Source organism: Silene latifolia, unplaced genomic scaffold (genome assembly GCF_048544455.1).
Source record: "Silene latifolia isolate original U9 population unplaced genomic scaffold, ASM4854445v1 scaffold_57, whole genome shotgun sequence".
Taxonomy (NCBI): domain Eukaryota; kingdom Viridiplantae; phylum Streptophyta; class Magnoliopsida; order Caryophyllales; family Caryophyllaceae; genus Silene; species Silene latifolia.
In genome coordinates, this window is record NW_027413480.1 from 6,351,181 (window position 1) to 6,378,828 (window position 27,648).

Sequence of the window (27,648 nt, forward strand, 5' to 3'; positions counted from 1 at the left end):
GTACAAGACACTAGCTAGGAATCATGTAAGGTACAAGACTGTCAACATAGACACTAGCTACAAATCATGTGAACTATACATCTTAGTTTGTAAAACTTGGAGTGAAATGGTAAAGGACCACAGGTTCACAAAATAAGATCTAGGATTCACAAAATAAAGGCCTACTTTCACAAAGTCACCTATTTTGCCCTTTTCCTTATTTGGTGAATCTCAGACCTTATTTTGTGAATCTCAGACCTTGTTCGGTGAATCTTAGGGCATGTTTTCTGAAACTTGGGCAACATATGTGGTTAAAGTCACTTCTTCCCTTTTCCTTACTTGGTGAATCTCAGACCTTGTTTAGTGAATCTTAGGGCTTGTTTTGTGAAACTTGGTCAACATAAGTGGTTAAAGTGATAAGAGTGCTTTCTTGTAACATAAGATTCACAAACCTTAAGTGTAGGATTCACAAAATAAAGTCCTACATTCACAAAGTCAATTCCTAGTAGAATCAGAATAACACACATTTTCCTAAGCAAAATGGAAACAATAAACGTACCACAGGTTGTATAACACAAGAATAATCAACAGATGTGCCTTTCATAGGATGAATGATTTGCATTTTGCTACTGCATTTTGCTACTTTTAGTTCTTATGTCGATACAAATCAAGAAAGGTGGGCATGAGGCGGAGACTATTGGAGCGCAAACCTGAAAAAAGGACAAAAAGTCACTTAATTAAAAAGACAAAAATGCAGTGAATAAAAAAAGACAAAAATGAACTTATATTGAAATATAAGCAGACCAAAATCAAAGACTTACTAGTTGAACTCCAGAAACATCAACATTGTCGAGACACTGGGAACAAAAAATAAGATTAGTATGAGTAACGATTATAAGTCAACATCACGTAAAATAGACTTGGAGAATTGGATAAAGTAGAGAGTAATAAGACTAACACTTTCATTTCTATACGGCACAAATAAACGAGAAGGGGAAGTCCGGGATCTGAATATCTCATTACTATTTAAGATCTCACAATAAACATCTACGACATGAGAAGATATCTGATCGCCTTCAGCCACACTCTTCAACTGGCTCCTTGTCAAAGTTTGACATTGAGTTTGGAAAAGAATCTCCGTTTCATCATACGCTTCGCCAAGTATGAAATCTAATACTTGTTTCTCAGCTTGATTCAAATCCCTAATAATATTAAGATTTCTTTACAAATACGGCGATCGGAAAACTTCCGCTGGAACTACAACCCTCCTCTTACAACGAACTGAAACATCGTCTTCAATTGGTAATGGAGATAAAGCAAATGGGATTGCAGCAGTAGTTGGTGTTTTGTAAGGAACACTGGCAATCAACTTTGCCAAATGACGTGGAGAACGACGAATATAGACATTACTGACAGATCATTTACTGACATATCATTTGAGAGATGGTTTATCGAGTGTTGAAACAAGTGGAGTATCTGGTAGGACAATAACATTATGATGATCAAGAGTTGTGTTCCGTACCACAGTAGTAAGAGGAGTAGGAGTAGCTGCTAGAACAATAATTGTGGGCTCAGTGACGTCCTTGACAGGAGGAACATCATCCAAAATAGCGTGAGAGGATGTGTTCCCTACCAAAGGAGTGGGCTCAGTAAAAGGAAGGATGACATCCACAGTAGCATATGTGGCAGGTTCAGGTTGAGAAGATGTTGCAAGTTCAGGTTGAGACAACAAATGGTCATCAGCTGCTAGGAGCCTAAAGGATGGGTATTCTGCATTTGGTGGTGTTGAATGATGTGGCGCTATTGATTGTAAAGCTTTACCCATCACATCCAATGCCTCCAACAAATCAGCCTCAGACCACCCCCAAAAATTATCCACATTCTACCCACCTTTGTCCACATTCTCATGAATATTGTCAACCACTTTCTCAACGATATTCTCATCCACAATGTCCGAGACCTTTTCCTCATTCTTCACATCCTCCACATTTTCAGCATCATCCTCTTGTTGAGATGACTTAAAACCTTCTGCCATACCGTCTATAGCTGCAACTAGTTTCTTCACTGTTGTTGTTGAAGGCAGTTTGCAGGGAGCTTGAATAGCAAGTGATTTGTAGTCCATAAAAGCTTGAGCCATTGCCTTTTCAGAATGCATAAGTTTATGGATAAACTCACTAGTGCCTGCATTTTCATTCCCAGGTAGAGGTAAAATGACAGCTTCAGCTTCAGATGCTTTATATTGAATTGTTGACTTGGAAGACTGGCCAAGCTCAATTTTTGGAGGAGGAGGACCCAACTGTGAATGATGTGGAATATGGTGGTTGATCACCATTGGAGGATCAACAGAACACCTACCGAAAGTTTTCTTGTCCGAATTTTTGTCATTCACTTCCTCCTTAAGTCTCTTGGATATAGCTTCTTTTGTCCAAGTTGAGAGTGTTGGAAACTTCCAATTAACAAGGCGTGATTTGAAGATACATCGGTCTAGATAAATGAAAACCAAGACCATAATAGGTCCACCAAACCAATTTTCTTTCAGCTTTTTGGTCTTGAACTCCTCCTTTTGCCAAGACTCAAATTGGGCAGCCAATTTCCGTTTGATGAAATTGCACCAGTTGAATTCGGAGATCAAGTCAGTGTTTACCAAACTTTTAAGAAGTTTCAAACTTGTCCGATTCCCTACAACACCGCCTAAAAGAGCCGAGAAGATATAAATGATGAAATTGCGCTTAAAATCATCTCCACCATCTCTTTGTGTAGAGAGCTTATGCATAATGTCTTTGACCTCAATGAAACTACCTTCGTATTGACTTTTGAACTTCTCCAAAACAGACAAATAACAAGGGCACTTATCTCCATTTTTTGCTTCGACGACGATTTTTGGACCCATTGGCAATCCCAAGCACAGATGTATATCTTTTTCTAAAACAGTAAGTTTCCCATCAAACAACGATCCTTTTAAGGGGTCATAATTTGAAACTAGCCAATAAGCTAAGTTTCCAGGAATAAGATCGGTTTTCAGGTGTAAGAGGCCGCCAAAGCCCATTTGTTTGATGGCTTCTATCTGGTTTTCAGAAGGTGGACTCGTCTCATGGTTGTTAAAATTGTAAAAACCAAAAGGAGACATCCTAGTCCCCAACACAAGCAGTCTGTCTTTGTAAATTCTTTTCTTTTTTGTAGCTGGCTCAGAGAGTAGTTCAGTAGCTTCAGTAGGTGCTTTTGTAGAATCAGTAGGTGGTTCAACACGTCGCTTCATTCTGGCTTGGCTTGCTTCCTACTGCTCAGTAAAGTCCATTATTCGTAAAGCAAGGGAAATAAGTTCACAAAATAAAGAAAACTTCACTATATTTAGTTTGTTTATTATTTAAATTAATACAGCAAATTTCATTAATAAGGAAATGCAAACTAAGGAAAGTATACAACAATTCAGTTACAAGTTTCAGAATGTTATGGTCAAGATTCACAAAATAAGTTCCAAGGTTCACAAAATAAGTACCAAGGTTCACAAAATAAGTACCAGCATTCACAAAATAAGTTCCAGCATTCACAAAATAAGTTCCAGCATTCACAAAATAAGTTCACAAAATAAGTTCCAGGATTCACAAAATAAGTTCCACGATTCACAAAATAAGTTCACAAAATATTTGTAAAGTTAAGGAAATCATGAAGCCTGCTTATTCTGATGGAAAATGGATGCCTGATGCTCGGGGATATACTGTAAGTAGGGGATATGACTGGCTGAGACCTCACCAAACCAAACAAGTATGGTATGAGACTGTATGGTGCAGCTGGAATATCCCTAAACATTCTTTGATCTCTTGGCTTATAAGGAATAATGGGATAAATACAAGAGAGAAACTATTCAGGATTGGTTGCTGCAATTCTGATAGTTGCTGTATCTGTGAAGCTGCACCAGAAACTCAGGAACACCTGTTCTTTGACTGTGGGTATAGCAAGCTTATCCCGAGACAAATCAAGGACTGGTGCAGATTGCAGATTTCATCAACACGGGATGTAAGATCTGCAGGGTCAAAAGTACAAAAGAATGTGTACGCTCTTGTGTTGGCTACTAGCTACTACCATGTTTGGACGCAGAGGAATAATGCAAGGATAAATGCCATGCTTGATAGTCCAAAATGGGTTGTGCAGTTGATTAAGGACAATGTGAAGCATAGAATCAAATATAAACGGAATGATCACATGTCTAGTGCTGAGAAGAATTGGTTGTTAAGTCTAGAAATTTGATTTGTATGGTTTGCTCCTAGTGAGTTTCGAACCTAAAGCCTTGGGTCCTTGTAATTATTATTCTTTTGATATATAATATACATCTCACATTTTACCAAAAAAAAAAAGTTCACAAAATAAGTTCCAGGATTCACAAAATAAGTTCCAGGATTTAAAGTAGGGGGCGGGTGTCCTAAAACGGGACGGGAAAGGGTTTAGGGTTGGATTAGGCAGACCGCTACCACAGATCCGCCTAGTCCAACCCTAAACCCTTTCCCTTGCTACTCATTCGAGGGGAAGGAAGATCAAAAGACACCCTACAGGGGGACGGTTGAACCCTTTTTTTGGGGGGACAAGATTTAAAGTAGGGGGCTGGGTGTCCTAAAACGGGACGGGAAAGGGTTTAGGGCTGGATTAGGCGGACCGCTACCGCGAATCCGCCTAATCCAACCCTAAACCCTTTCCCTTTCTACTCATTCGAGGGACAGGAAGACCAAAAGACACCCTACAGAGGGACAGGTGAACCCTTTTTTGGGGGACAGGATTTAAAGTAGGGGAACGGGTGTCCTGAAACGAGGCGGGAAAGGGCTTAGGGTTGGATTAGGCGGACCGCTACCGCGAATCCGCCTAATCTAACCCTAGACTCTTTCCCTTGCTACTCATTCGAGGGGCAAGAAGACCAAAAGACACTCTATCTGGGGACGGGCGAACCCCTTTTTTGGGGGACGGGATTTAAAGTAGGGGGTCAGGTGTCCTAAAACGGGACGGGAAAGGGTTTAGGGTTGGATTAGGCGGACCGCTACCGCAGATCCGCCTAATCCAACCCTAAACCTTTTCCCTTGCTATTCATTCGAGGGGCAGGAAGACCAAAACACACCCTACAAGGGGACGGGTGAACCCTTTTTTTGGGGGATGGGATTTAAAGTAGGGGTGGGTGTCCTAAAACGGGACGGGAAATGGTTTAGGGTTGGATTAGGCGGATCCGCGAGGAGCGATCCGCCTAATCCAACCCTAAACCCTTTCTCTTCCTACTCATTCGAGCGATAAGAAGATCAAAAGACACCCTACAGGGGGATGGGTGAACCCTTTTCTTGGGGGACGGGATTTAAAGTAGGGGGTCGGGTGTCCTAAAACGGGACGAGAAAGGGTTTAGGGTTGGATTTGGCGGACCGGTACCGCGGATCCGCCTAATCCAACCCTAAACCCTTTCCCTTGCTATTCATTCGAGTAGCAGGAAGACAAAAAGACGCCCTGGAGGGGACGGGGGAACCCTTTTTTGTGGGACGGGATTTAAAGTAGTGGGTCGGGTATCCTAAAACGGGACGGGAAAGGGTTTAGTGTTGGATTAGGTGGACCGCTACGACGGATCCGCCTAATACAACCCTAAACCCTTTCCCTTATTTTGACGGAATCGTTTCCAAGGGCGTGTAAAAAATTTCATAGAAAAGAGATTGATGCTAATATTGAAAACAAAGTTGAAGGTTACATGATAAATGTTGTTATCTAAAATGGTAAATAAAGAACTACATTATTATACAAAAGGTTCCCACAAGAGTTGCATAATTATACAAAAGAGTTACATAATTATACAAAAGGTTAATTATACAAAAGAGTTACATAATTATACAAAAGGTTGAGTAAAGAAGTACATAATTATACATAATAACTACTAAAAGGCTAAGAAAGGGCAACTGTAAAACCTTAACCTTAACGGTATGAAGGCCTAAGTACACAGAGAGTACATTGGCTAAAAGTGTGGCAAACTTGGCCTATATGACGAGCTCAGAAGGGAAATCAAGAAAAGATAAATTTTCATGAGGTAGTAGCAATTCTGTAGCAATGCCAATTGCTCTGTCTCGTCCCTCAGATGGTGTAGCCAAAGCACGCAAGAACTCTTTAAGTTGGCCCATTGCAATATCATCAAGATTGTTAAGATTGGGGCTCCGATTTTGATTTTTTGCTTGGTGATTATGGAGGATTAATGTGACTGTCTGATTCACCGTTATAACATTTGCATCGTTTATAAACTATTCTAGGACCCCCTACGAATAGTCCTTACACCAATGGAATCATTTATGACTAGAGAACGCAAGTATGCCATGTCAACACGAATAGCAGTTGGGTGGACAAGAAAGAGTTGAGACCAATTTCTACAAACGATGGCCATGTTAAAGGGAGAAGCATAGTGGAGAACATACTAATTTGTCAGGATATTGTCAGATGTTATAATAGGAAGTCTATCTCCCCTAGATTCATGCTCAAGGTTGACCTTAAAAAGCCTATGACTCTGTTAATTGGGAGTTTATGAAACAAATGCTAACCTTCCTGAATTTTCCTCAAATATTGATCTGGTTATGGAATGCATCACTACTTGCTTCTTATTCTCTTGTATTGAATGGAGAGATATTTGGTCACTTTAAAGGAGCCAAGGGCTTAAGACAGGGAGACCCCTTATCTCCCATTCTTTTTACCATAGCCATGGAGTATTTGAGTAGAATCTTGAAACATACAACTTCTACAATGCCTTTCAAATTCCATCCTATGTGTAGTCAACTGAAGCTTTCCCATTTAATGTTTGCTGATGATCTATTGCTTTTTTGCAAAGGAGATGTTAATTCAATAATGATTCTTTTAAGGTCCTTTGCTACCTTTTCTTGTGCTTCTGGCCTGCAAATGAACTCCACTAAGTCCAATGCCTACTTTAATGGAGTCCATAGTTGGGTAAAACAAGATATTCTTCAAGTTTCTGGTTTCAAAGAAGGTCATCTGCCTTTTACTTATTTGGGGGTCCCTATTACTTGTGGAAGAATGAAGAAAACTGACTGCAATATCCATGTTGAGAAACTGGTCAGTAAGATTAGATGTTTTGGATCCAAGAAGCTGAGTTACTCAGGAAGATTAGTTCTTGTAAACTCTGTGCTGACTGCTTTGTATAGCTACTAGATCAACATTTTTGTTATCCCTACAGGTGTTCTGAATAAGCTTAATGCCATCTGCAGAAACTATCTTTGGGATGGGGGTGCAGAGTTTGTTAGAGTGCCTATGGTAGGGTGGGAGAAAGTATGATGTCCAAAATCTGAAGGAGGTTTAGGCATAAGGGATAGTTTCACCTGGAACATTGTTGCAATAGGCAAGCTGGTTTGGTGGGTTTATTATAGCCCTGATAGATTGTGGGTGAAATGGGTAAACCAGGTCTATTTAAAGGGCCAAGACTGGAAGGACTACAAACCTAGTGGTGATCTTAGCTGGGGGTGGAAGTCTGTTTGTAAGGTTAAAGATAAATTGGATACTGGTTACCAGAATGGACATTGGCTACTGGATGCTAGAGGTTACACTTTGCGTAGTGGCTATGATCTAATCAGGCACAAGTTTCCGAATGTGCCTTGGCATAAACAGATATGGAATTCTTGGAGTCTCCCCAAGCATCAATTCATTGGTTGGCTCATTTCTAGGGAAGCTCTTATGCTCAAGGATAAGCTATTTTCTCTTGGTATTGCTCCAGATGATGACTGCCTTTTGTGTGGTAAAGGGGGGGAAAGTCATACTCACTTGTTCCAAACCTGTGAGTATTCTAGAAGATTGCTTGATGAAGTCTCTAAATTTCTAAGGATTACTCTACCAGTGTCTAATCCTCTCCAGAGGATTGCTGATGGCCAGTTTTCTCAGGTACAGAAAGGTGTGATTTTAAGTGCGATATCTACTACTTTCTATCATATTTGGTTACAACGGAACAAGGCTCGTGTGGATGGTTTAATACAAGGACCTGAATTATTGCGAGAATTGATCCAGAAGGAACTTAAAGCTAGGATTGCAGTATATCTTAGCCAAGGAGTTGTTCATGGAGATAATGTATGGTTAAGAAGTAGAAGTTTGATTGTATAAGTCCTATTATAGGACCTGAAATTTGCATGTACCTAAAATGGTCTGGTTGTAACATTTGTGTTACGAGTTTTAATGGAAATCTTACATTTCATCAAAAAAAAAAAACGATGGTCATGTTTGCCTTATCTTCGTCAAAATCATGGCGTGTGAATATTTCATTCATCAGATCTTTATTATTGAAAACAGAATGTTGTGCTTGATAGCGTCTCCCATTGACTTTGACTTCCTTTAAGGGAGCAAATGAAAAACCCATAGCTGTTTGCTTTTCAGTTACATATTTTTTAACAAAGTATGCTTTATCTTTTGTTATAATATCCAGAACAAACCCCTTGCACCAATTTTCCATAGATGTTTATTTAGAGAAACATAATTGACATGTAAATAGAATGGACCTACATTTCATCAAGTTAATAAAAGACGTTTAGTTAGACACAATAAAACTCAAAATACGTAAGAAAAAATTCTAATTGTAGACTCAAAGTATTAAAAACATTAGACGTTTAGTTAGACACAATCATTCTGCTGAATTCTGAATTCCGTGCAAGTAAGCGAACGAGGGGAATGGGTTCAACTGAGAGAAATGGATTCAGAGGGTGCATATAATGGTTAGGTGAAGAAGCTGACAAATTGCGGGTGCATATAAATGAAGTAACTACCCTAACGAGTATAAAATTCCCGCGTTATTTTATAGTCAAATTATTTATATGCAACATGCTCAAACATTGTGTCCAGGAGTAGAAGGTTACGTATGAAAGTTTTATTTTTTTGTGTGAATCAGAGACCTTGGTTAGTGAAACTAGAAGGTAATTTTGTGAAACTTGGAGTGAAATGGTCATGGATAATATAAGAAGAGAACACAAACAGGGCTATAATAAGAGAAGACAACCAGGGACACACAAACCCAAATACGCAAGCAGCCGAAAGCAAAGAACAACTAAAAGCTAGCAAGCGCATTCAAAGTATATACAGCAGCAGTAAAATGCTAGGCGGAAGAATGCAAGCGCATTCGAAGTATAAATAGAAGCAATGGAACAATCAAGCAACAACACATTTTAAAAGACAGAGTAGCTACTGAAATTGATTAAAACCTTCGAAAACAAAACACGTAGCAAAAGAGTGACAAGCAAATGACAAAATACAAGCAAGCGGAAGAATGCAAGGATCCTAAAACTCACAAAATAGAAGCGAAACTTCTAAAATTAACTATGAAGTAACAACAGCAAAAGGCAGACTAAAAAGTGTATCCACAGAAACAAAGGTATAATGAGCAACATTTGGTGCACATGAGGTTCGTCACAAACCTAGGTTACATAAAATCAGTCATAAGACTCATAACTAATAATGAATAATAACAATAAAACTTCAATTAAAAGCATAATAGAGCAGAAAAGGGAAAGGGACATACGAAAAAGCTTAGAAATCGTCTGCAATTGATTTTATGCGCTCCTATTGTGGTCGGTGATGCTCAATAAACGATTAAGACCTGCAGAATTCAGTCCAGGTTTTATAATGTGAGATTGTTGTTTCACAAATTGACCTCCTAGTTTCACGAACATAGATATAGGATTCATAAACGCAGGAAAAACAGGAACGTAACAAAGTAACCAACCAAAATTGAAATCGTGGTAGTAAGGTAAGCAAGGGGAAGGACCTGACGAAAAAGCGGAGAAATCGTCTGCAATTGATTTTATGCGCTTCTATTGTGGTCGATGATGCTAAAAAAATGATTAAAACCTGCATGCAACCGCCATTAATAAGTAATGGAAATAGTTGAGCTTGAAATTAGCAAAGTAAATAGGCAGAAGATGAATCACAGAAAGCTCGGTAGTACACTGATAATGGCGAAAGAAGATGAATCACAGAAACGGAATGAAATTAAGGATGAATTGAAATGAATACTATTGAATCCAAAGTACCTAAGCTGAGGAAAATAATGGCGGTCGAAAGCGCGGTAGTAATGGCGGTCGAAAGCGCGGTAGTAATGGCGGTTGAAAGCTCGTTGGAAGCTCGGTAGTAATGGCGAAAAAGTTGAAATAGTTGAGCTGATGAAATGTTAGAAGAGAGAGAAAGAGTGGGCGTAAAAGTGAAAGAGTTAATGAGGGTGAGGCGTTAGTTGGGATGTATATAGGGGACACGTGTCAACATTTGGTGCATCTGTAATAATTAGATCCAATGGTTTAGAAAGGGTTCAGCCGCCTCACACTAAGGAGGGTGTCTGGCATGATTCAATTTATATATATATATATATATATATATATATATATATATATATATATATATATATATATATATATATATATATATATCTTAGGTGAGTCCGTCCTATGAATCTCCACCATTGGATCTTTAGATCCAAGGGCCCGGGTTCAGCCACGTCGCCCCAATTAAAAAAAAATAATGCACTAATATAAGGGCAAAAATAACATATTACGTTTCATAATTTTGATATCATTTTCTCTCTCTAAATATCTCTCTCCCTCTCCCTCTCTCTCTCTGTCTCTCTCTCTCTCTAGTAGCTTCAATAATTAATTATTTAGCAAGAACAACAGGCACATCAAATCCGTCGCAGTGTATAATCAAACTTTTCTTCAACTTTCAAAATCAACCAAAATTTTCAATACATTCAAGAGAATATCTTCGAAAAATATAGTCAAGATTCTATTACATCTGATTCTCAAACAATGAAGAGGTATAAATCGATCTCCCTTTTCGCTATTTTTTTTAATTTTTTTTTTGTTGTGATTGATGTTATCGCATGTTGTTGTTGTTAATGTTATTGTTGTTCTTGTTCTTGTTTTATCTTGATTGATATGAAGAAATTATTAATTGATTTCTGATTAATTTAGGCTTTCGTTCTTAACAAAAAATTAGGGTTAAGTTTTGATCAAACTGAATAATTGAATTTTCGCCAAACAAATACGTCTAGTCTGTATGTGTTCATATTGTTATTGTTTTAATTGATTGTTCATACTATTAATGTTGATTTTATGTGATCCAACTATTTGTGCGAAAAAATTAGGGTTAGACATAGTGAAATTTCGTAATAATCGTCTTATTTTGTGTTTTGTGAAATTGCGATCGATTTCTGTAATAATGTGCGATTTTATGTCGATTATATGTGTTCATAGTGTTCGTAGCAAGGCTAAGGTTATGAAATTGTGAAATGTATAACTGGACTTGATTTCAAGAAAATTGGGATAAATATGGGGATTAAATTAACTTTCGTAAGATATTTGACACATGTTTAATGTAATATTGTTACTGGAATATTATTACTATAATATTGTTACTGTAATATTATTACTGTAAATTATCACTAATCATGCTCCACCGTCATTCCCATATGTTTTAGTTAGTAATGGCCGAATGTTTTGTTTTGAATGGCAGAAAGAAGAAGAAGGTTTGAGAAATCAACCAACACAAAAAGACGCGCAAGGAGATAATATATACAAAAAAGAATAAAATAATGACTAATCAGTCATGAAGATAGGCGTAAAGAAGGCAGCGTTAATGAGGTTGAAATGCTAGTTGAGGTTGTTAACATTGTTGTTAGATTTTGATGTGTGATTATGATGTATACTTCTTGTAAACTTGTCAAATTAATACGATGTGATATTGCAAATCATTTTAGCGGATCAACTGGGCTGGTCTGTTTTCACTTGATTTTTATTGTTGAAGTAATTAAAGTTTGATCTTTTAACACTGTATCCATATTATTTTTATGAATGAATGATGTTACAGTAACACAATTAATGTATCAGTGTTACAGTAACACCGTCACTTTTAAAATACGAAACAGAAAACTTTGCCATTACATTTTAGAACTACTTTTTACACCGTCTTATATAATACACAAACTAAATAATAATTATTGTAACATTTTTGTCATGTTAGTTTAATGAATTAATGTCTTTACAGTAACATTGTTACAGTAATATTGATATACCATTGATGAATTAAATATAATGAAGATGTTACAGTAATACTGTGTAACTTTGATTAATGACCGATGTTACTGTAACACTATTGTTGTGACATGGTAGAATAAGGATTGGTTGTGTTGGAATTAGGAGGAATGTACAAAATTATCTAATAAACTAAGGCAACAAAGTCGTGTTGACCATACAACAAACAACACAACAATGGTAAAAGTGTTGACTAGCATTCCAACTTCAATAACATTGCTTTCTTCATGCCTATCTCCATGATTGATTATCCAATGTCTTGCTTTTTTTTTGTATATATTGTATCCTTGTGCGCCTTTTTTTTGTGTTGGGTGATTTCTCAAACCTTCTTCTTTTTTCAATTCTTCTGACAACCAAAACAAAACATTCGACATTTACTAGATAAACCATATGCGAAAGTCGGTGGTCCATTATTAATGATAATTTCACAGTAAAAATATTACAGTAACATCATTACAATAACATCATTTGCGAGTTTATGACAATGTTAAACTATCAAATTTAATTGGAAAAAATCACATAACATCAAATATACAATGTTGTAAGAATATTTAAGTTCAATTCTGTCACGCAGTTTTAATGTTACTGTAACGCTATTACAGTAACAGGTGTCGTTGATTATTTTACGAAAACTAAATGTGTAACACCCATGAATTTTCCGTGTTGGCATTTATAATTTAATTAGCCATTTTATTATTTTATTTGTATTTTAAAACCTTTTTTTATAAAAATGCGGCTTTACATGTAAAATAATATTAATGTTCATAAAAAAAAAATATATCCGTCTTAAGTTTGTAGTAGGTCCGGGTTGTATTTTAGGGTAAAATCAACTTAAAATGATTGTTTGAGCCTAAGATAACTTTGGGCCTTCATCCTACTCTTTTCCCTCCACCCATATAAGAGCTTAAACCCTATCTTCTCCATCCACCATTCATTTTTCAGCAACAAACACACAACAACACCATTGTTACACAACTTCCACCTCTTTCACTAAAATGGCCATAAAACCTTCGTTTCTTATCGGTTTTCAACGATTTTCGCGCCTATCTCTTCCTCTCCTCGCCCTCCATCTTCCTAGGTAAGAAAGATCTTGACTTTACCTCACCCTTGCTGCTGGCCGTGACTTTTGTGGCACGATTTTCGAGGTCTTACTTAGGAACTCGGATCTTGAGCTTCCTTTTGGGCAACCAGCATGGCTTTGAGTCAGAATCTTACATTTTGAAGAAATAATGAGGTAACGGTGATGGGTTACTCGTTATTATGTCATTTGTATGTTTATATGTTATATTTTGTTGTTATAAGCTAGTAATTGTGATTCTTATGAGATTATATGTGTAGTTGTCTAAGATGGATTTATACAAGGTTTTACTTGCTTAAATTGAGTAAAGATGGTATCTTTGACTTTCTTATGAGATGGGTAATTAGATGTAGTTGTTGTTATATGTCACTAGTATCATTACTTGCTTAAAGTTTCAGTTTTGAGACGGTTCCATTTAGCTTGCTAAAGTTGCATTTTTGAGACTATTTTGGGTGACCCGTGTTGGCCTCGAACCCATCGTATCTGACCGGTGCGACTTCCAATGCCACTAAAAATATGACAGATGGACCGGCGTCGAAAAATTAGGTGGTTTAGCCACTTGAATCACTCGGTTCAGAGTCCGTATGAGTAAATGGCGCATGTTTTACCGTTTCAAGTTCTATAAATATATATATCCTTTGTGTATGATGGTTGTTTATGCTTTTTATTCGTATCATGACCAAAGTTTTCCCTTGTTGACTCGTATATGCTTATGGGTGGTTCGGATTTTGGTTTGTTTACATTTTGCCTCGTGTTCCGTATTAATTAATTCATTTGTTATCGGTTATTTATACTTTGTTCAAGTAACATGTAAATGAGAAATGAAACGTTTATTCATTACCGCTCATTATATTTTATAGATTGGGTTCACTATAATTTATATGGGGAATTTACATACTTCCTTCTGTTTAGCTTGTTATGTTTTAAATGTTGGACTTCACATGATTACATGGTTGGACTTTGCATGACTAACTTGATGGATTTCCCGTGACTTCAAGTATTGGGTTTTTATGACTTGTTTGATGGGCTCATAAATGAGTCGCTTGAGTTGGTCACATTTATCCTGTAGATTTCACATAACGTAAATTAGTCATTATCGCTTATTATATTGTATTTAACCGGCATGTTAAATTATAAAATGGAATATTTATTAACATAATGCAATTATGAGAAATTTATTATAAATAGTTACTTGTAGTGAGTCATATTCTTAATAATGTCTAGTATTGTTCGGTTGTGTGAGTCTTGGTCCTATCGGACACTAGGGGTGAGCCATAGGCCCTCTAGTTACGATATGATCGTCGGGATTGATGTTCGCATCCGTACTTATGGTGAGACGCAAGCTATAAGTATGAATGTGACGTTAATAATCCCGTCTCTGAGTCTTGATCCTATCGGATACTAGAGGTGAGCTATAAGCCCTCTAGTTGCGATATGATCGTCGTCCTACCAGGAGGTTGGAGTCTAGGATGTAGTCTTGTGTGTGGTATCTCGGACATGCTTTCAAGATAGCCTCTGAGTCGGATACTCCGTCTACACTTTGTGTTGGTCTTACACTTGTGAGTCTTATTCTTGTAGAAATGCCATAATACCATCATATGTGCTTGACATGCATTTACGCCCTACCTGTGCTGTTCTGGCAAGTACGGGTTTGACTACTTGTGCTGTTCTGGCAAGTGTGGTTTTGGGCCACTTGCTGTGCTGGAAAGTGAGTCTTATCTTAGTCTTTCCGCCACTTTCGTGCTTTTCTGGCGATTGGGGTACTCGGTCTCCATGAGTAGTCGAGTCTTGGGTGCGTGTTGTGCTGGCGCACGTCGATCGGGATGTACACCCGAGAATCTGCAGATTTAGACTAGGACCGTATCATTATCGTAGTCGTACCCGGGGAAATTATAGCCTAAGAGTAGTAAATGTCTTGCATTATTTGGATGGTTACTTTGGTCATATATCCTTGAAATACATGCTCGTGGCTAAGTGGTCGTGTCTGTTTCCTTGTCTTTCTTCTCCATTCATTTTATTGTTGCTTATGCCTTACTTACTTGTTTATTCCATCATTTCTTTTATCCTTGTTGGTTTAAACACGTATGATCCCATGTTTAGTTATAAGTCCATTCACTCATAACTTATCTAATATGATTATTTGTTCATGTTCTTTGTTATGTTCGTTTTGACATAATGTGGCTGGGAGAACCCTGAGTTACTCCCCACTGACCGTGGCTTTCATGTTTACATGAATGACAGGTTTGTGAAGATGCATTTGTGGGGTTTAGACGTGTGAGCTAGCGAGCACCTTGGACTAGTAGTCGGTTTAGTAGAATTGCTTAGACTCACCTTTTATCATTTGTCATTCGAGTGATATATTTTCCCTCACCTTGACTACCACGTTTGTATAATTTAAATATTTATTTCCGCATTCTCTAGTTATGTTTTAGGTTTTAATGAACCCGCGCTTTAAACTTTAAAAGTTTCAAAAAAAATTCCTAATTTCCGCTTGAATTTATAAGTTATATTTTCCGCGTTATAGCGGGGGTTCACAAAATGAATCCTCACATTTACCGCAATTTCATGAAAACAAATCCAGGTATGAATTTAATAATGTGAAAATCTTAATTTTTTACAAACACTAATAACACAAATAATAAACGGTAAATAATATAAAAATAATGTTATACCACGAAATAATCCATAAAATCGCAAATTAACACATAAATCAATAACAACAAAGCATGAAAAAATGAAAGATTGTTAGTTTCACCATGACATAACCCTAACTTTTCAGAAATAGTTTGAATACAACATATAATCGACATTAATAGTATGAACGATCAACAATAACAATTTTGAAATTAACTAGAAGGCGTAGAACTAACCTGGAAATCGATTGAAGGTAATCGAACGAAAAATGCGATTTTAACTGAAGGATCTGAATCAGAATTTAATTAAGTTGTTTAAATCGATTGAATAGATTCAATCCCGAATTGCTAGAATCATGAATTAATTGAATTGATTGAACTAATAAAATTGCTTATTGCTTGAGTTTCTAAAATTGATGAGATTAATTAAACGTGAATTATTGTAAATTGGAAACCTAGAATTTAGAGATTTGTAGAAGAAGAAAATTTAGAGAGAGATGGGGGAAGAGAGATAAAGTGATATTAGGTTATGATGTTGTTGGGTTAGATTTTTAAGTTTATATAGTTTGAGCTGGGATTAATCTCAGCCATTCATTTGTATGAGATCGGATGGTGGAGAATCGCGGGACGGACTCACCTAAGATATATGGACTCACCGGGCGCAGTTTATATATATATATATATAGAGGTCGGATCTGGTGAGGTCGTTAATTATGGCGAGGCGGCCGGCCTCACCAAATTACTTCATGGTTTTGTGAACCCTGGACTTAATTTCATGAATCCTAGACACGATTTTGTGAATCTAACACATAAAAAAGTGACATTGGACATATATTAACATTGAAAATATATTATAATCGTATATTTATATTTGTTCATCTATGTGGGACTCGAACCCACACCTTGCGCAATAGCACAATGCTCTACCTTTTGAGCTAATAGATGATAAGTACAAACACTGCATCAAAAAATAATAAACACTTGAAACATGATACATCAACCTCATATAGTTATTTCTTACTAGGAAATTAACCAATTTAAGTCCTAAGTTCACATAACCGGGTCCAAGCTTCACAAAGTCAAGTCTAGATTTCACAAAATCAAGCTTAAGTTTGACAAAATCAAGTTTCACAAAATTAGGTCTAGGGTTCACATAATATAGTCCAAGCTTCACAAAATCAAGTCCAGGTTTCACAAAATCAGGTCTATGTTTGCCGAAATCAAGTTTCACAGAATCAGGTCTAGGGTTCACATAATATACTCCAAGCTTCACAAAATCAGGTCCGGGTTTCACAAAATCAGGTCTATGTTTGAACCTTATTTTGTGAACCTTGGACCTAATCTTGTGAATCTCGGGCCTTATCTTGTGAACTCTGAACCCAATTTTGTGAATCTTGGACTTAATCTTGTGAATCTTGGAGCTAATCTTGCGAAACCTGAATCTAATTTTGTGAACCCTGGACCTAATCTTGGACTTGATTTTGTGACTTGGGGATTATCTTGTGAATGATGGACTTAATTTTGTGAACTAGGTCCCAATTTTTCGAAACCGGGTCTTTATTTTGTGTATTTAGGACATACGCTCCCAGGAGATAATATACTTTAGCGGCTTTGAGCCTTTGCTTCACATCAAGGTAACTTGAAGGCTCATCAAACATATAAATCTCAGCACTTTGCATTGCCACCACATCAATGGCAAACCCCTGCAGTTCTCCACCAGAAATATCCACACCATTACGATCCAAAACTTCGTTAAGTTCAAGATCATAAAATATTTCAGCCTTCACATCGCTTATTTTTCTGATCTAACACTTCTCCGACACTACCCTGGACTGCCTTTGGAATATTATCCACGTACTGAGGCTTGATGATTGCCTGTTAATTAAAATAAATCAGTATGATGCAAAGACAGCGGTAAAATGTCAAAATGATCGGGTCCATCAGGTCAGATCAGTATATTTGTCAGGTTAAACCCTAACCCTAATAGTAAATTTGTGGATTATTTCTGTTCATGGGCCAATTTTTTACAGGCTCATTACCCTTAAAACGGGAAATGGGCGATCAGTTTGGGTTTGCAACTTTACAAATCAGGTCTCCTGTCAAATTTAGAAAGAGTAACAATTGTTCCCAAGGAGGCAAGGTGCCAGGTGCCAAAGGAATCGCGCGCACACACACTCACACACAAAAACATTGCATTGGGGACACAGAGAGTACAAAGAGAATCAGGAGAAAAATTACTTAGAGAAAGATATCACCTTAACGCCATCTTGCAGTAAGCGGGTGAAATAATTTTGAAGCTCGGACCCACGGAAGTAGGTCAAAATATCTTGCCAGTCTAGTGGGTTCTGCATAGAACACATTAGCCAAGTGAGGAGAAAAACAGAATGATATCATCATCTTCAACTCCATTTCAAGTTTCAACTCTATCTAAAACCCATTGTTACACAAATCCATTCCTTATACCTGTTACCACGACATTGTTGTGATACACAGACTACTACCAGTACCTAGTTATAGTGATACACAAGCTGACAAACTGGAAAGCAGCCAAGTCGCATCTCAATAAATCAATCATAAAAGATAGCAAAAGTTGCAGAGAGGAGGTAACGATCAGCATACAGTTTAGAAACGAGAGAATGAGAGAGACTGAAAACGTTAAGTCATCCATTATGCTCGTGTGTAATAGATACAACCTTCACTTTTAGTTGGAAAAGAAACAAGGGAGTTAGCACAAGAGGGAAGCCTAACCTGCGATTGAGTGTCAATGTGATGAACAGTCCTAGATTCATTACCATATGACTCCGTGATTGTAGAACGGGCATCAGGAACGAACTTCTGAAAGTCTCTCTCACAGTTGTGAAGTGAGATTCTTGTTACTTTCATTGACAGCCATACAATTATTGCTCCGTCCATAAACGTCTTGTTGTTCAGATACAGAATTTAGGCCACATGGATCTCAACCAGGAAAGTCAAAACCACAGTTATCAATATCTAGCGAAAATGTCGGATAACAGTTTCTACAACATGAGAACCAATATGAATTTAAAAATATTTTTTTTCGACATCAACTGTATGCAGGGTAAAACAAAGAGAAAAAACTAGAGGATGCACAATCTTATTACCTAAGCATGTTGTCAACATCCTCAAAATTTTCTAACTCGGGCCAACCATAAAATAGCAAATTGTCGCTACCCTTGTCTTCAAGGTCATTTCTTAGAAAGGCAAGATCATTTTCAGTACAGCTTGCATCAGTCAACTGATAATATTTTAGGTTATTGTCCGAAGTAAATGCTTGATCATTAAGGACGGGTTCATCAGTGCAAAAATTACTATCAACAGATTTCCCTTCACTACTACCAAAACATGGTGGGGCCATTCTCTTTTCATTAGACGAGTGAGCCCAAGTACTTTTTCACAATATCGCTTTCTGGTCTTCTTTCACAGCATCAAGGCTTGCTTCCTCCTTCCTTCCAGTATTGTTATCTTGTGAACCCACCTTTATTGAAGTGAATAGCAACTGGAAGACAACACGTAACCTCCATTCCCAAAATTCAGCAGTTGAAAAACAAACCTCAGAAAGTAACAACATTTTTTCTCGGGTTGCAACAGCAATATCCATAGATAGATGATGTTAAAGAAAGTACAAAACTTTCTTCTGCATTAAATTATTCAACTGACCGACAGCACTCATATCACCCTCAGAAAAAACCACAAAGCACAGCTCTCTGGCTTGTGCACGGGCAGACTTTGGGCCTTGATGAATGTTGTTCTCAAACAATTCTGTTAAAATGCCCAGAGAAACAAGCTGTTTTTTGAAACTGGAATGCTTTGATAGAACCTGTAATATCTCTAAGTACTGGAAAACAGAAGTACTAGCACAGCTATAACAACTGCTGGGTACTCTCAACACTATAAATCTTGTAGGTTCCGTGGCCTTGGCACAATTTTTTTGGTGCAAGTAGTTCATTAAAGCTCGACGAAGCCCTTGCAAAGTCTGGACACTTTTGTTCACTAAGTCAAAGGCTGCTTTGCACTTCTCACCATACAGGATACCTAAAAGTGCAATTTTACGTTTTATCTTGCACGAAGGTCGAGGCAATGAATCCATCATCTGCTGTACGAAAACCTTCTACTCTGAATCCAAATCTTCACCTATGCTGGATACTATCTTCCTAATAGTTGTTGATACCTCCTATGAGCATTTTAATTCAGGAAAAAGAGAGTAGGCTATATTACGAGCAAAAAGCCAAGAGAGTATAGTACTTTCTCCGTTCAAGCGAATTTGATACGTTTGATAAAATACACATCCCACAGTCACATAGAATAAAAGTATGGAATTCGCTTCAGCGGATGCAATATGATTTAAACAGAGCAAATAGACGCCAATTTAGAACTTTCTATCCTTGGAATTATGATAATCGTTCACTTCACAAATTCACATCATTTACTAGGGCTAGACAGAAGTGAAAATGTGTGTAACAAACAACAGAATTGCACATGAATGCAAAAAGTCAGACATCAAATAATCAACTCGTATCATATAATCATAGAACAAAAAAAACAAATAAAATCAAATATCATAAATTCAAAAGAAATAATCAGTGACGGCGATCAAACCGCGCAGTTCAAACTTTAAGAAATACACTAGCTTCATTAGCTCCGACTCTTTAGCAGCAAGGGCGGCCTCAATTTTTTCATACTTTAACAATTTCGGACTCAATTTGCCTTGTAATCTGAATATTCGCTTCAATTTCATCATTAACCTAAAAAAAAAGAAGAATTTCGATCATGCTTTCGAAATGATAAGGTTCGGCATTAACATCGTAGGTCCGTAGCAATCAAATAAGGTTAAAATTTTGAATAATTGTTTCGATTTGATCATGTAGCAATAATGAAATAGAAACTTCGATTATTCGTTTCAATTTCATCGTTAACCTAAATCGAATTAAATCTTTGATTATTTGCAATAATTTACAACATTTAACAACATAGGAATCGAATAAGAAGAAAATTAGAGTAAACCTTGTCAAGCATATCCTTGAGAGTCGAAATTTGGATAAGAATTGAGCTTGAGTCGTCCATAGCGATGGTGCGCCGCCAAAACCTGAACGACAATGCCTCCTGATTTCTCCTTTGCTTCAAACTTCGGGAGCTGAGTTGGAGAGAGAGAAGGAAACGTTTTGAATCACTGGAGCTAAGTTGAAGAGAGAGAAGGAAACGCAGTAAAATGTGTTGAGTAAATGAGATGTTAGCTTTGAATGTGATGGATAATATAGGGGGACTGATGCGTGTCCTAAATATGATGTTTTACACCCTATTTTACACGCATTTCAGAGCTCAATTATGTAGTTTACGCTACTATTTTCCCTATTTCCGTCTACTTTTGTGTTTTTGTGTAATATTGCAGAAATGTGAAGAATCCAGCGGGAAATGAGCCAAATCCGTCCCCGAGTACTTGGCATATTATTTGACATGAAGTATTTACTCGGGAAGCAAACTTGGTGCGCGTATCGAGGCCCAAAAGACGAATTTGCGAAGCTTTTGGAGCCAAGTACCTGTTGAAGTGGTCGATAGACTGATGCTCTTGGTCGATAGACCAGAGTACGATTATCAGAAGTTACAGTACAACACCCTTGGTCGATCGACTGGTCCCAGTGGTCGATCGACCACCCCACGATCTGACGCGCAATTTAAGAATGAGAATAGAAAGCCCAATGTAATTAGGGTTTAGGAAAGAAGTCACGTTATTTTTCCTTTATAACGTAACTTCAGATTGGCATCCAGGATATCTAGTATTCTTTATTATTCAGTTCCTTGGAGTATTTAGCAGGTTTAATGAATTCGATACTTTTCATAGTTTAGTTTTCTTAATAAAGTTCATTGCTTCCGGATCCTAATCTTCGGTAATTCTGTTCTTCAATTTACAGTTTATCTTTATTCGCCTTTCTTAGTTCAGAAATTGCTAGTTAGATCCCGAAACCTTAATTACTTTATTGCGTTTTTATTGCTTAATAATTTTAATCATGTTTTCCTTTATAGTTTTTGTTAATTTTACTGTTGTTATTATCACCATCATGAGTATCTAAGTACCTTTGCTAAGATGTGAGGGGAGCTATAGCGTAGATGGCGTAGAATAGGTGACACCGAATTAGGGCATGGTCGATCGACTGGCTTAACTGGTCCACCGACTATGCCGTGTGGTCGGTCGACTGAGGTAGTTGGTCGATCGACCAGACCCGTGTTTGATTAGCATCGTTTGATTCGTTAAGTGCAATATTTAACAATGAGACCGAGAGGAGACTTGTTAGATGCTTAGTTTTGACCAACCCGTAGATCGAGAGATAGGGAAGGGCATTAATTAATGAATTAAGACGACTAAATTGCTAAGATCGAAAGATAAGTAATTTAGGCTTTAGGAATCACTTTCCAGGGCGAGAGCTAGTATTAGTGAGACCTAGGGACTAGTAGCATAGGCCGAAAGGAGCTGCTAGTTAACTTGGACCGAGAGGACATGTTTTACCCATCCTACGCGACTGTATTTCGGACTTACCTAGGATTATGTGCCGTCGCAGCTATAGTGAACCAACCGTCTTAGCTCCTTTTTATCATTTGCTTACTCTTATTTTTATTATTTGTTTATCTATTTTCGCATTTAGATTTAGATAAAACACAAATCAAACCCCCCCAGAAATTCATAGACTGAAATAAAAACAACTTGACTCCCTACCTCCCTGCGGATCGACCCTTACTACCGCTTGCTAGTTGTAGTTTGGAATTTATAAATATTATTTTTGGTACTTACTTTGACAGGTATCAAATTTTGGCGCCGTTGTCGGGGAGGCAGCGCTAGTTTTAGTTGTTTATTTATTTTAGGCTTTTTCTTAGTTTAAGGAACTTTTTGTTCCTTAAACTTTTCTCATCTTCTTGTTGTAGTTTATTCTTATGCGCAGGTCTCAAAAAGGCGAATTATTTCCCCTTGGTCTCGAGCTAGAGAGGACCCTGCGAGTTAAGAGAAGGCTATTTCAAGAAGCACAGTCCGAGGAAGAGCCTAGTTCTCGGTCTAGTTTTTACGAGAACGAGTTATTTGAAGAAAATCCACCACCATCTCCAATTTCTTCCACTGAGACCGTCACATCTCCAAATATGGCTGAAGAAGCTAGTATAGCCAGTCACTCTGAGCCAAAAGCTGAGAATCTCTATAAGGGATTCGCCTTGCCAGCTGGGACGGATAGGAAATTCGAAGCGAAACCGTCCTACATTAACTTGGTTGAGAGAAACCAATTCGGGGGAGCTGCAAATGAAGATGCAGCTAAACATATGGAGATATTCACTGATTACTGTTGTTCCATACCCCCACCAGCAGGTGTGACCCAGGACCAGGTGAAAGAGACGATGTTCATATTCTCGCTTCGTGATTCTGCTAGGGAGTGGTACCGAGATCTAGATCGAGCTGCTAACGGGATTACTGATTGGAATTCGCTGGCCCTAGCATTTTATAAGAAATACTTCTCTGCATCGAAGACCAATGCGATTAGAGCTCAGATCACAAGCTTTAAACAGGGTCCTGATGAAGATTTTCATAAGGCATGGGTCCGTTTCAAGAGGCTGATGCGATCTATTCTGCACCATGGGTTTGAGCAATGGAGCATGTGCAATCAATTCTACAATAGGCTTTATGATGATCAGAGGGCTATCTTGGATGTTGCAGCTAATGGTAGATTCCAGGAGAATGTTGGAGAAACTAAGGGGTGGAAAATTATTGAAGATATGGCCACCCATAAAGCTGAGCATGGAAATTCTAGGGGAAATCAAAGGAGAGCTGCTGAATCTCCTTCCGTAGCTGCATTAGAGGCTCTTACGGCGAGATTTACAAGTATAAGTTAGGAGGAGCTTCAAGGGATGGTATTTATTAGGTAAATGCTGTGTCAGACGGTCCTTTTTCATGCAAGAGGTGTGGAGGATAAGGACACGTTGCAGATTTTTTTTATCAGCCCCAATGAGGTTTTTGCTGCTTTTCAACATTATAGGCAGACCAACACTTATTTTGAGACGAATGTTCATCCAAATTTGAGGTGGAGTAGCCAGAATGTCCAAAATCCGGCTCCACCTCCGTAGCAGCAGAATTATGTGCCCCCTCATAAGCAGCAGCAACCGTACCAGAAACCACCCTATGAACCTCAGCAACAGCAGCAGTCTCAAGGTTCTGAGGCTTCTGAGCTCAAAAACATGTTTCAGAGCTTGACGGGAATGCTGCAGAAGGAATCTCAGGCTAGAGAGGCTAGTACAAAGATGTTGGAAACTCAGATTGCCCAGTTAGCAGGTAAATTTGCTACTAGAGCTCCGGGGCATTTACCGTCACAGCCGGATCAGAAAGAGACCCTGAATGCAATCACATTAAGGAGCGAGTCTACCCTTGCTGGACCCGTTACTGTAGAGGATGAACCCGAAGGAGTTATGGTTGAAAAAGGTGGAAAAGCTGCTGGAAAAGGAAAGAAGAAAAAGAGCGAGAAAAAGATGAACAACAGCGATCACGGTCGATCGACCGCCTTACCCAGTCGATCGACCACCCCTAATTCCTCAACGACACTTTTTGATCTTTCTGATCATTCTGGAAAAAAGAAGAGCGGTCGATCGACCGACCCCACTGGTCGATCGACTGATGATGCTACTGATGTCGAACCGTTTCGTCCTCCAATGCCAGATAACTTGAGGGATTTTTTGTTTCGGGGTGAGACGACTCCGAAATTATCGAGGGAAGATCCAAATGTTGATGGGTTATTTCCGGTTCGAAAGTATGACCCTACGACGGTTAATGGTTCATTCCTGAGACGGCCAGAAGAAGGTTCGAGCTACAACAAAGAAAAAGTAGTGGATTTTCAGCCTAAATCCACTGATGCCGGTATGAGAGACCTAGAGGAAAGGGCAAAGCTACTTCTGACAGCCCCTTATCCAGAAAGACTAGTGCCAACTAAAGATGAGGTAACATTCGGTAAATTCAAAGATTTAGTGCGTAGTCTTAATGTAGAAATGCCTTTCTTAGAGCTAGTTAATCAAGTACCTGCATATATAAAGTTTATGAGATAGTTGCTAGCTAAGAAAAGGTCCTTGAATGCTGTCGAGTCTGTACATTTAACTGAGGAGTCTAGTTCATACTTATCTATCACTATTGCTCGTAAACTAGCTGACCCATGTAGTTTCTCTGTCCCCTGTAATATTGGTACCTTCTCAATTGAGAAGGCATTATGTGATCTAGGAGCTAGCATTAGTGTTATGCCATCGAGTCTAGCTATAAAGTTGGGTCTGACCAGATTTGCTATTACCAATATGACTGTACAGATGGCTGATCGTTCTGCAGTCCAGCCAGTAGGGGTCTTAGAGGATATTCCTGTGCAAATAGGGAAGTTCTTTTTCTCCGTTGACTTCATTGTCCTAGATATACCCGAGGATGCTCACATTCCTATTATTTTGGGTAGACCGTTTCTGCACACTGCTGGTGAAGTAATTAATGTGAGGGAAAGAACTTTGACCTTTAAGGTAGGCAAACAGTCCATTGTTTTTGCCCAGTCCCCTAGGAAGAAAGACCATATGTGGCCAGTTACTTGTAACGTGATTTCTGAAAAAGAAATCTTATTTTGTGCTTTCTGATATGCCTACTTTAGTACCTGTGCCTATTCCTGTTGTAACACCTCCGCCCCAGATTGGGAGCAAATTGGAGGACAATTCTTCTGGTTTGGATATTGCAGGAAATGGTTTGGGGAAGGAAGAGTCGCTCATTGCTCCAGCTGTGAAGGAGCCAATCGTTCAAAGAGGTGGACTAGGATGTCTTAGCTATGGCACAGATGAGGAGCCCAAGAAGCCACCAGTTCGAGTTACAGTTTCAGACTTGGAGCTTGCGACTGAAGAGGATGCCCAAGTGTGGGAAGATGCTTCTGATGTTGACCCGTCGGACGATGTGGTGGAGTGGAGTTGAGCTGCTGAGATTAGCGTCGCGAAGGGTACTTCGTATAGTCAGAAGCCATGGTCGGAGATTTTCCGCATTTTTCGCGGATGAACATTTTATATTTCATAAGTTTTAGACATTTTATTGCTTTTGTTAGACTATTTATTGCTTTGGTTTGAGCGAGACTTCGCTTTTATAAGTTTGCTTAGGATTTAAAGACTTTAGACTATTACTTTGGGTTTTGCGCAATTTTGGGCACGTTATTATGTGTATTTGCAGGTTCATAGACCATATTAGCTCAATTTATTGAGCTAATTCGAAAAAATCAGAAACTTACAGCAGGTATCTCAGTCGATCGACTGGCTTGTGTGGTCGATCAACTGTAACGCGACTCCAGGAGGCTTCTGTTCCTGTCACCCTGGTCGATCGACAAGCTGGTATGGTCGATCGACCGCGCTTTGTTGCTGTACCTGTTCACGACCATTCCCCTGCTGTGTTTGGTCGATTTGCGGAGTTGAGGGAGTCTTTTCTCCACTTTATTCTCCAATTCATTTCTGTTTTCTTCTGTTTTCTTATTTTGCATATAATTTTGCGTTTCGTAAATTGATTTCTCGGAATTACGCGCGTATTTTTGTTTCTTTTCAGGTACCTATGGTAGCACTGCTGGCTACTGAAACCTCCTAGCTCACGCTGGTTTGGGGAGGTTTCCTTCCGCGCTTAAAGTCTTGTGAGTTGCCGAGTCCTTCTTTTATGTCAATTTTAGTTATAATTCCGCAAAATCCCAATTTCCTTTACTTATCTTTCTTATATGATTTTGCACAATGAGGACATTGTGTGATTTGGTTTGGGGAAGAGTTTTGCGTTGCATTCATTCTGTTTTGCATTCACTTTTACATTTTTGCCTTGCATTGTTTTTTTCCCCCTTATATATACAAAAATTCAAAAAAATTGAAAAATTTCAAAAATTCAAAAAAAATGCATGTTTATTTTAGCATATAGGTTAAGTCGGAACGGTAGTATTTCAATGATGACGTTGCATTTTCATCTGTTTATGCCTGAGCCGTGCTAAATTGACATGTTATTAGTGGAATCTTATATGCATAATCTACGAGTTTTCGTTAATTTCTTCGCTGAATCTTGCGACTTGACTTAGATTTTTGGCAAACTACATCATATTCTGAGTTTTAGAGCCTTATAACTGGTGACATTCATGACCAGTTCATTTAGAAATGTGAGTAGTTACTCCTTATAAGACATGTTATATCAATATGCAAAAATATGAACTTGGTTTACTTAATACCTGTATGCATTCGGTTTGTGGTTTGTTGACACATGTGGTAGAGGTCCCCTTTTCCCATTTTACCCATAAACCTCACATAAACAAATTGCCTTCTTGTCCCAGAAGCTACATACATTATTTAGCCTACCCTATCCGAGCTAGTATTGGTAGTTGTGGGAATGTATTTATTACATTTTGGTTATATTGCTCTTTATGAGAAGTTTGGTGGAATGTTGGAAATGAGGAAAGAAAGAAAGAAAAAACAGAATTGAAAAAGAGGAAAAAAAAGAGAAATAATGAAAAGCAAGTTCGTCCTTTAGTCGACCGACTGGACTCATGGGTCGATCGACCGTGCACTGCAGAAAGGAAAAAAATCAAAATCGCATAATTCAAAGTCTTTCTTAAATGGCGATTTTTGCTCCCATGTTGTATTTGTATCTTGTGGGGAGTTGACTAATTGTGGAAATTGTGAGATTTGTGCTTCTCATTAGCACCGTTTTGTATCGATTGATCTTGAGTTTGAAGTTGGGATGTTCCCGTAATTTGGATCTGTAGTTACCAGCTTGGCTTTAACTCCTCATATCCAAATTTATCTTAGCCCCTTCTTACCCATTACCTAACATATCCATATTTACCTCGGCATGTGTCATGGTCATTTTTTTGGTTGG

The 27,648-nt window shown here is 38.2% G+C and overlaps 2 protein-coding genes across 2 annotated transcripts; both read left to right on the forward strand.

Annotated features, from left to right (window-relative positions):
- The first annotated feature begins 3,642 nt into the window (after positions 1–3,642).
- LOC141639746 (uncharacterized) lies at positions 3,643–4,224 on the forward strand. Its single transcript, XM_074448794.1, has one exon. The coding sequence runs from the start codon at positions 3,643–3,645 to the stop codon at positions 4,222–4,224; it is 582 nt and encodes a 193-aa protein (XP_074304895.1).
- Positions 4,225–6,516: 2,292 nt separating this feature from the next.
- LOC141639747 (uncharacterized) lies at positions 6,517–8,085 on the forward strand. The gene is made up of 3 exons (XM_074448795.1): positions 6,517–7,050; positions 7,147–7,263; positions 7,396–8,085. Exons 1-3 carry the CDS (start codon positions 6,517–6,519, stop codon positions 8,083–8,085), a joined length of 1,341 nt encoding a protein of 446 aa, XP_074304896.1.
- Positions 8,086–27,648: the final 19,563 nt, after the last annotated feature.

Bases quoted from the DNA above. Each gene is read 5' to 3' on its own strand.
- LOC141639747 (XM_074448795.1), top strand. From the start codon at position 6,517: ATGCTAACCTTCCTGAATTTTCCTCAAATATTGATCTGGTTATGGAAT. The intron at 7,051-7,146 runs GTCAGTAAGATT...TATAGCTACTAG, and splicing joins ATATCCATGTTGAGAAACTG to ATCAACATTTTTGTTATCCC. The intron at 7,264-7,395 runs GTATGATGTCCA...TGGGTAAACCAG, and splicing joins CTATGGTAGGGTGGGAGAAA to GTCTATTTAAAGGGCCAAGA.
- LOC141639746 (XM_074448794.1), top strand. From the start codon at position 3,643: ATGAAGCCTGCTTATTCTGATGGAAAATGGATGCCTGATGCTCGGGGA.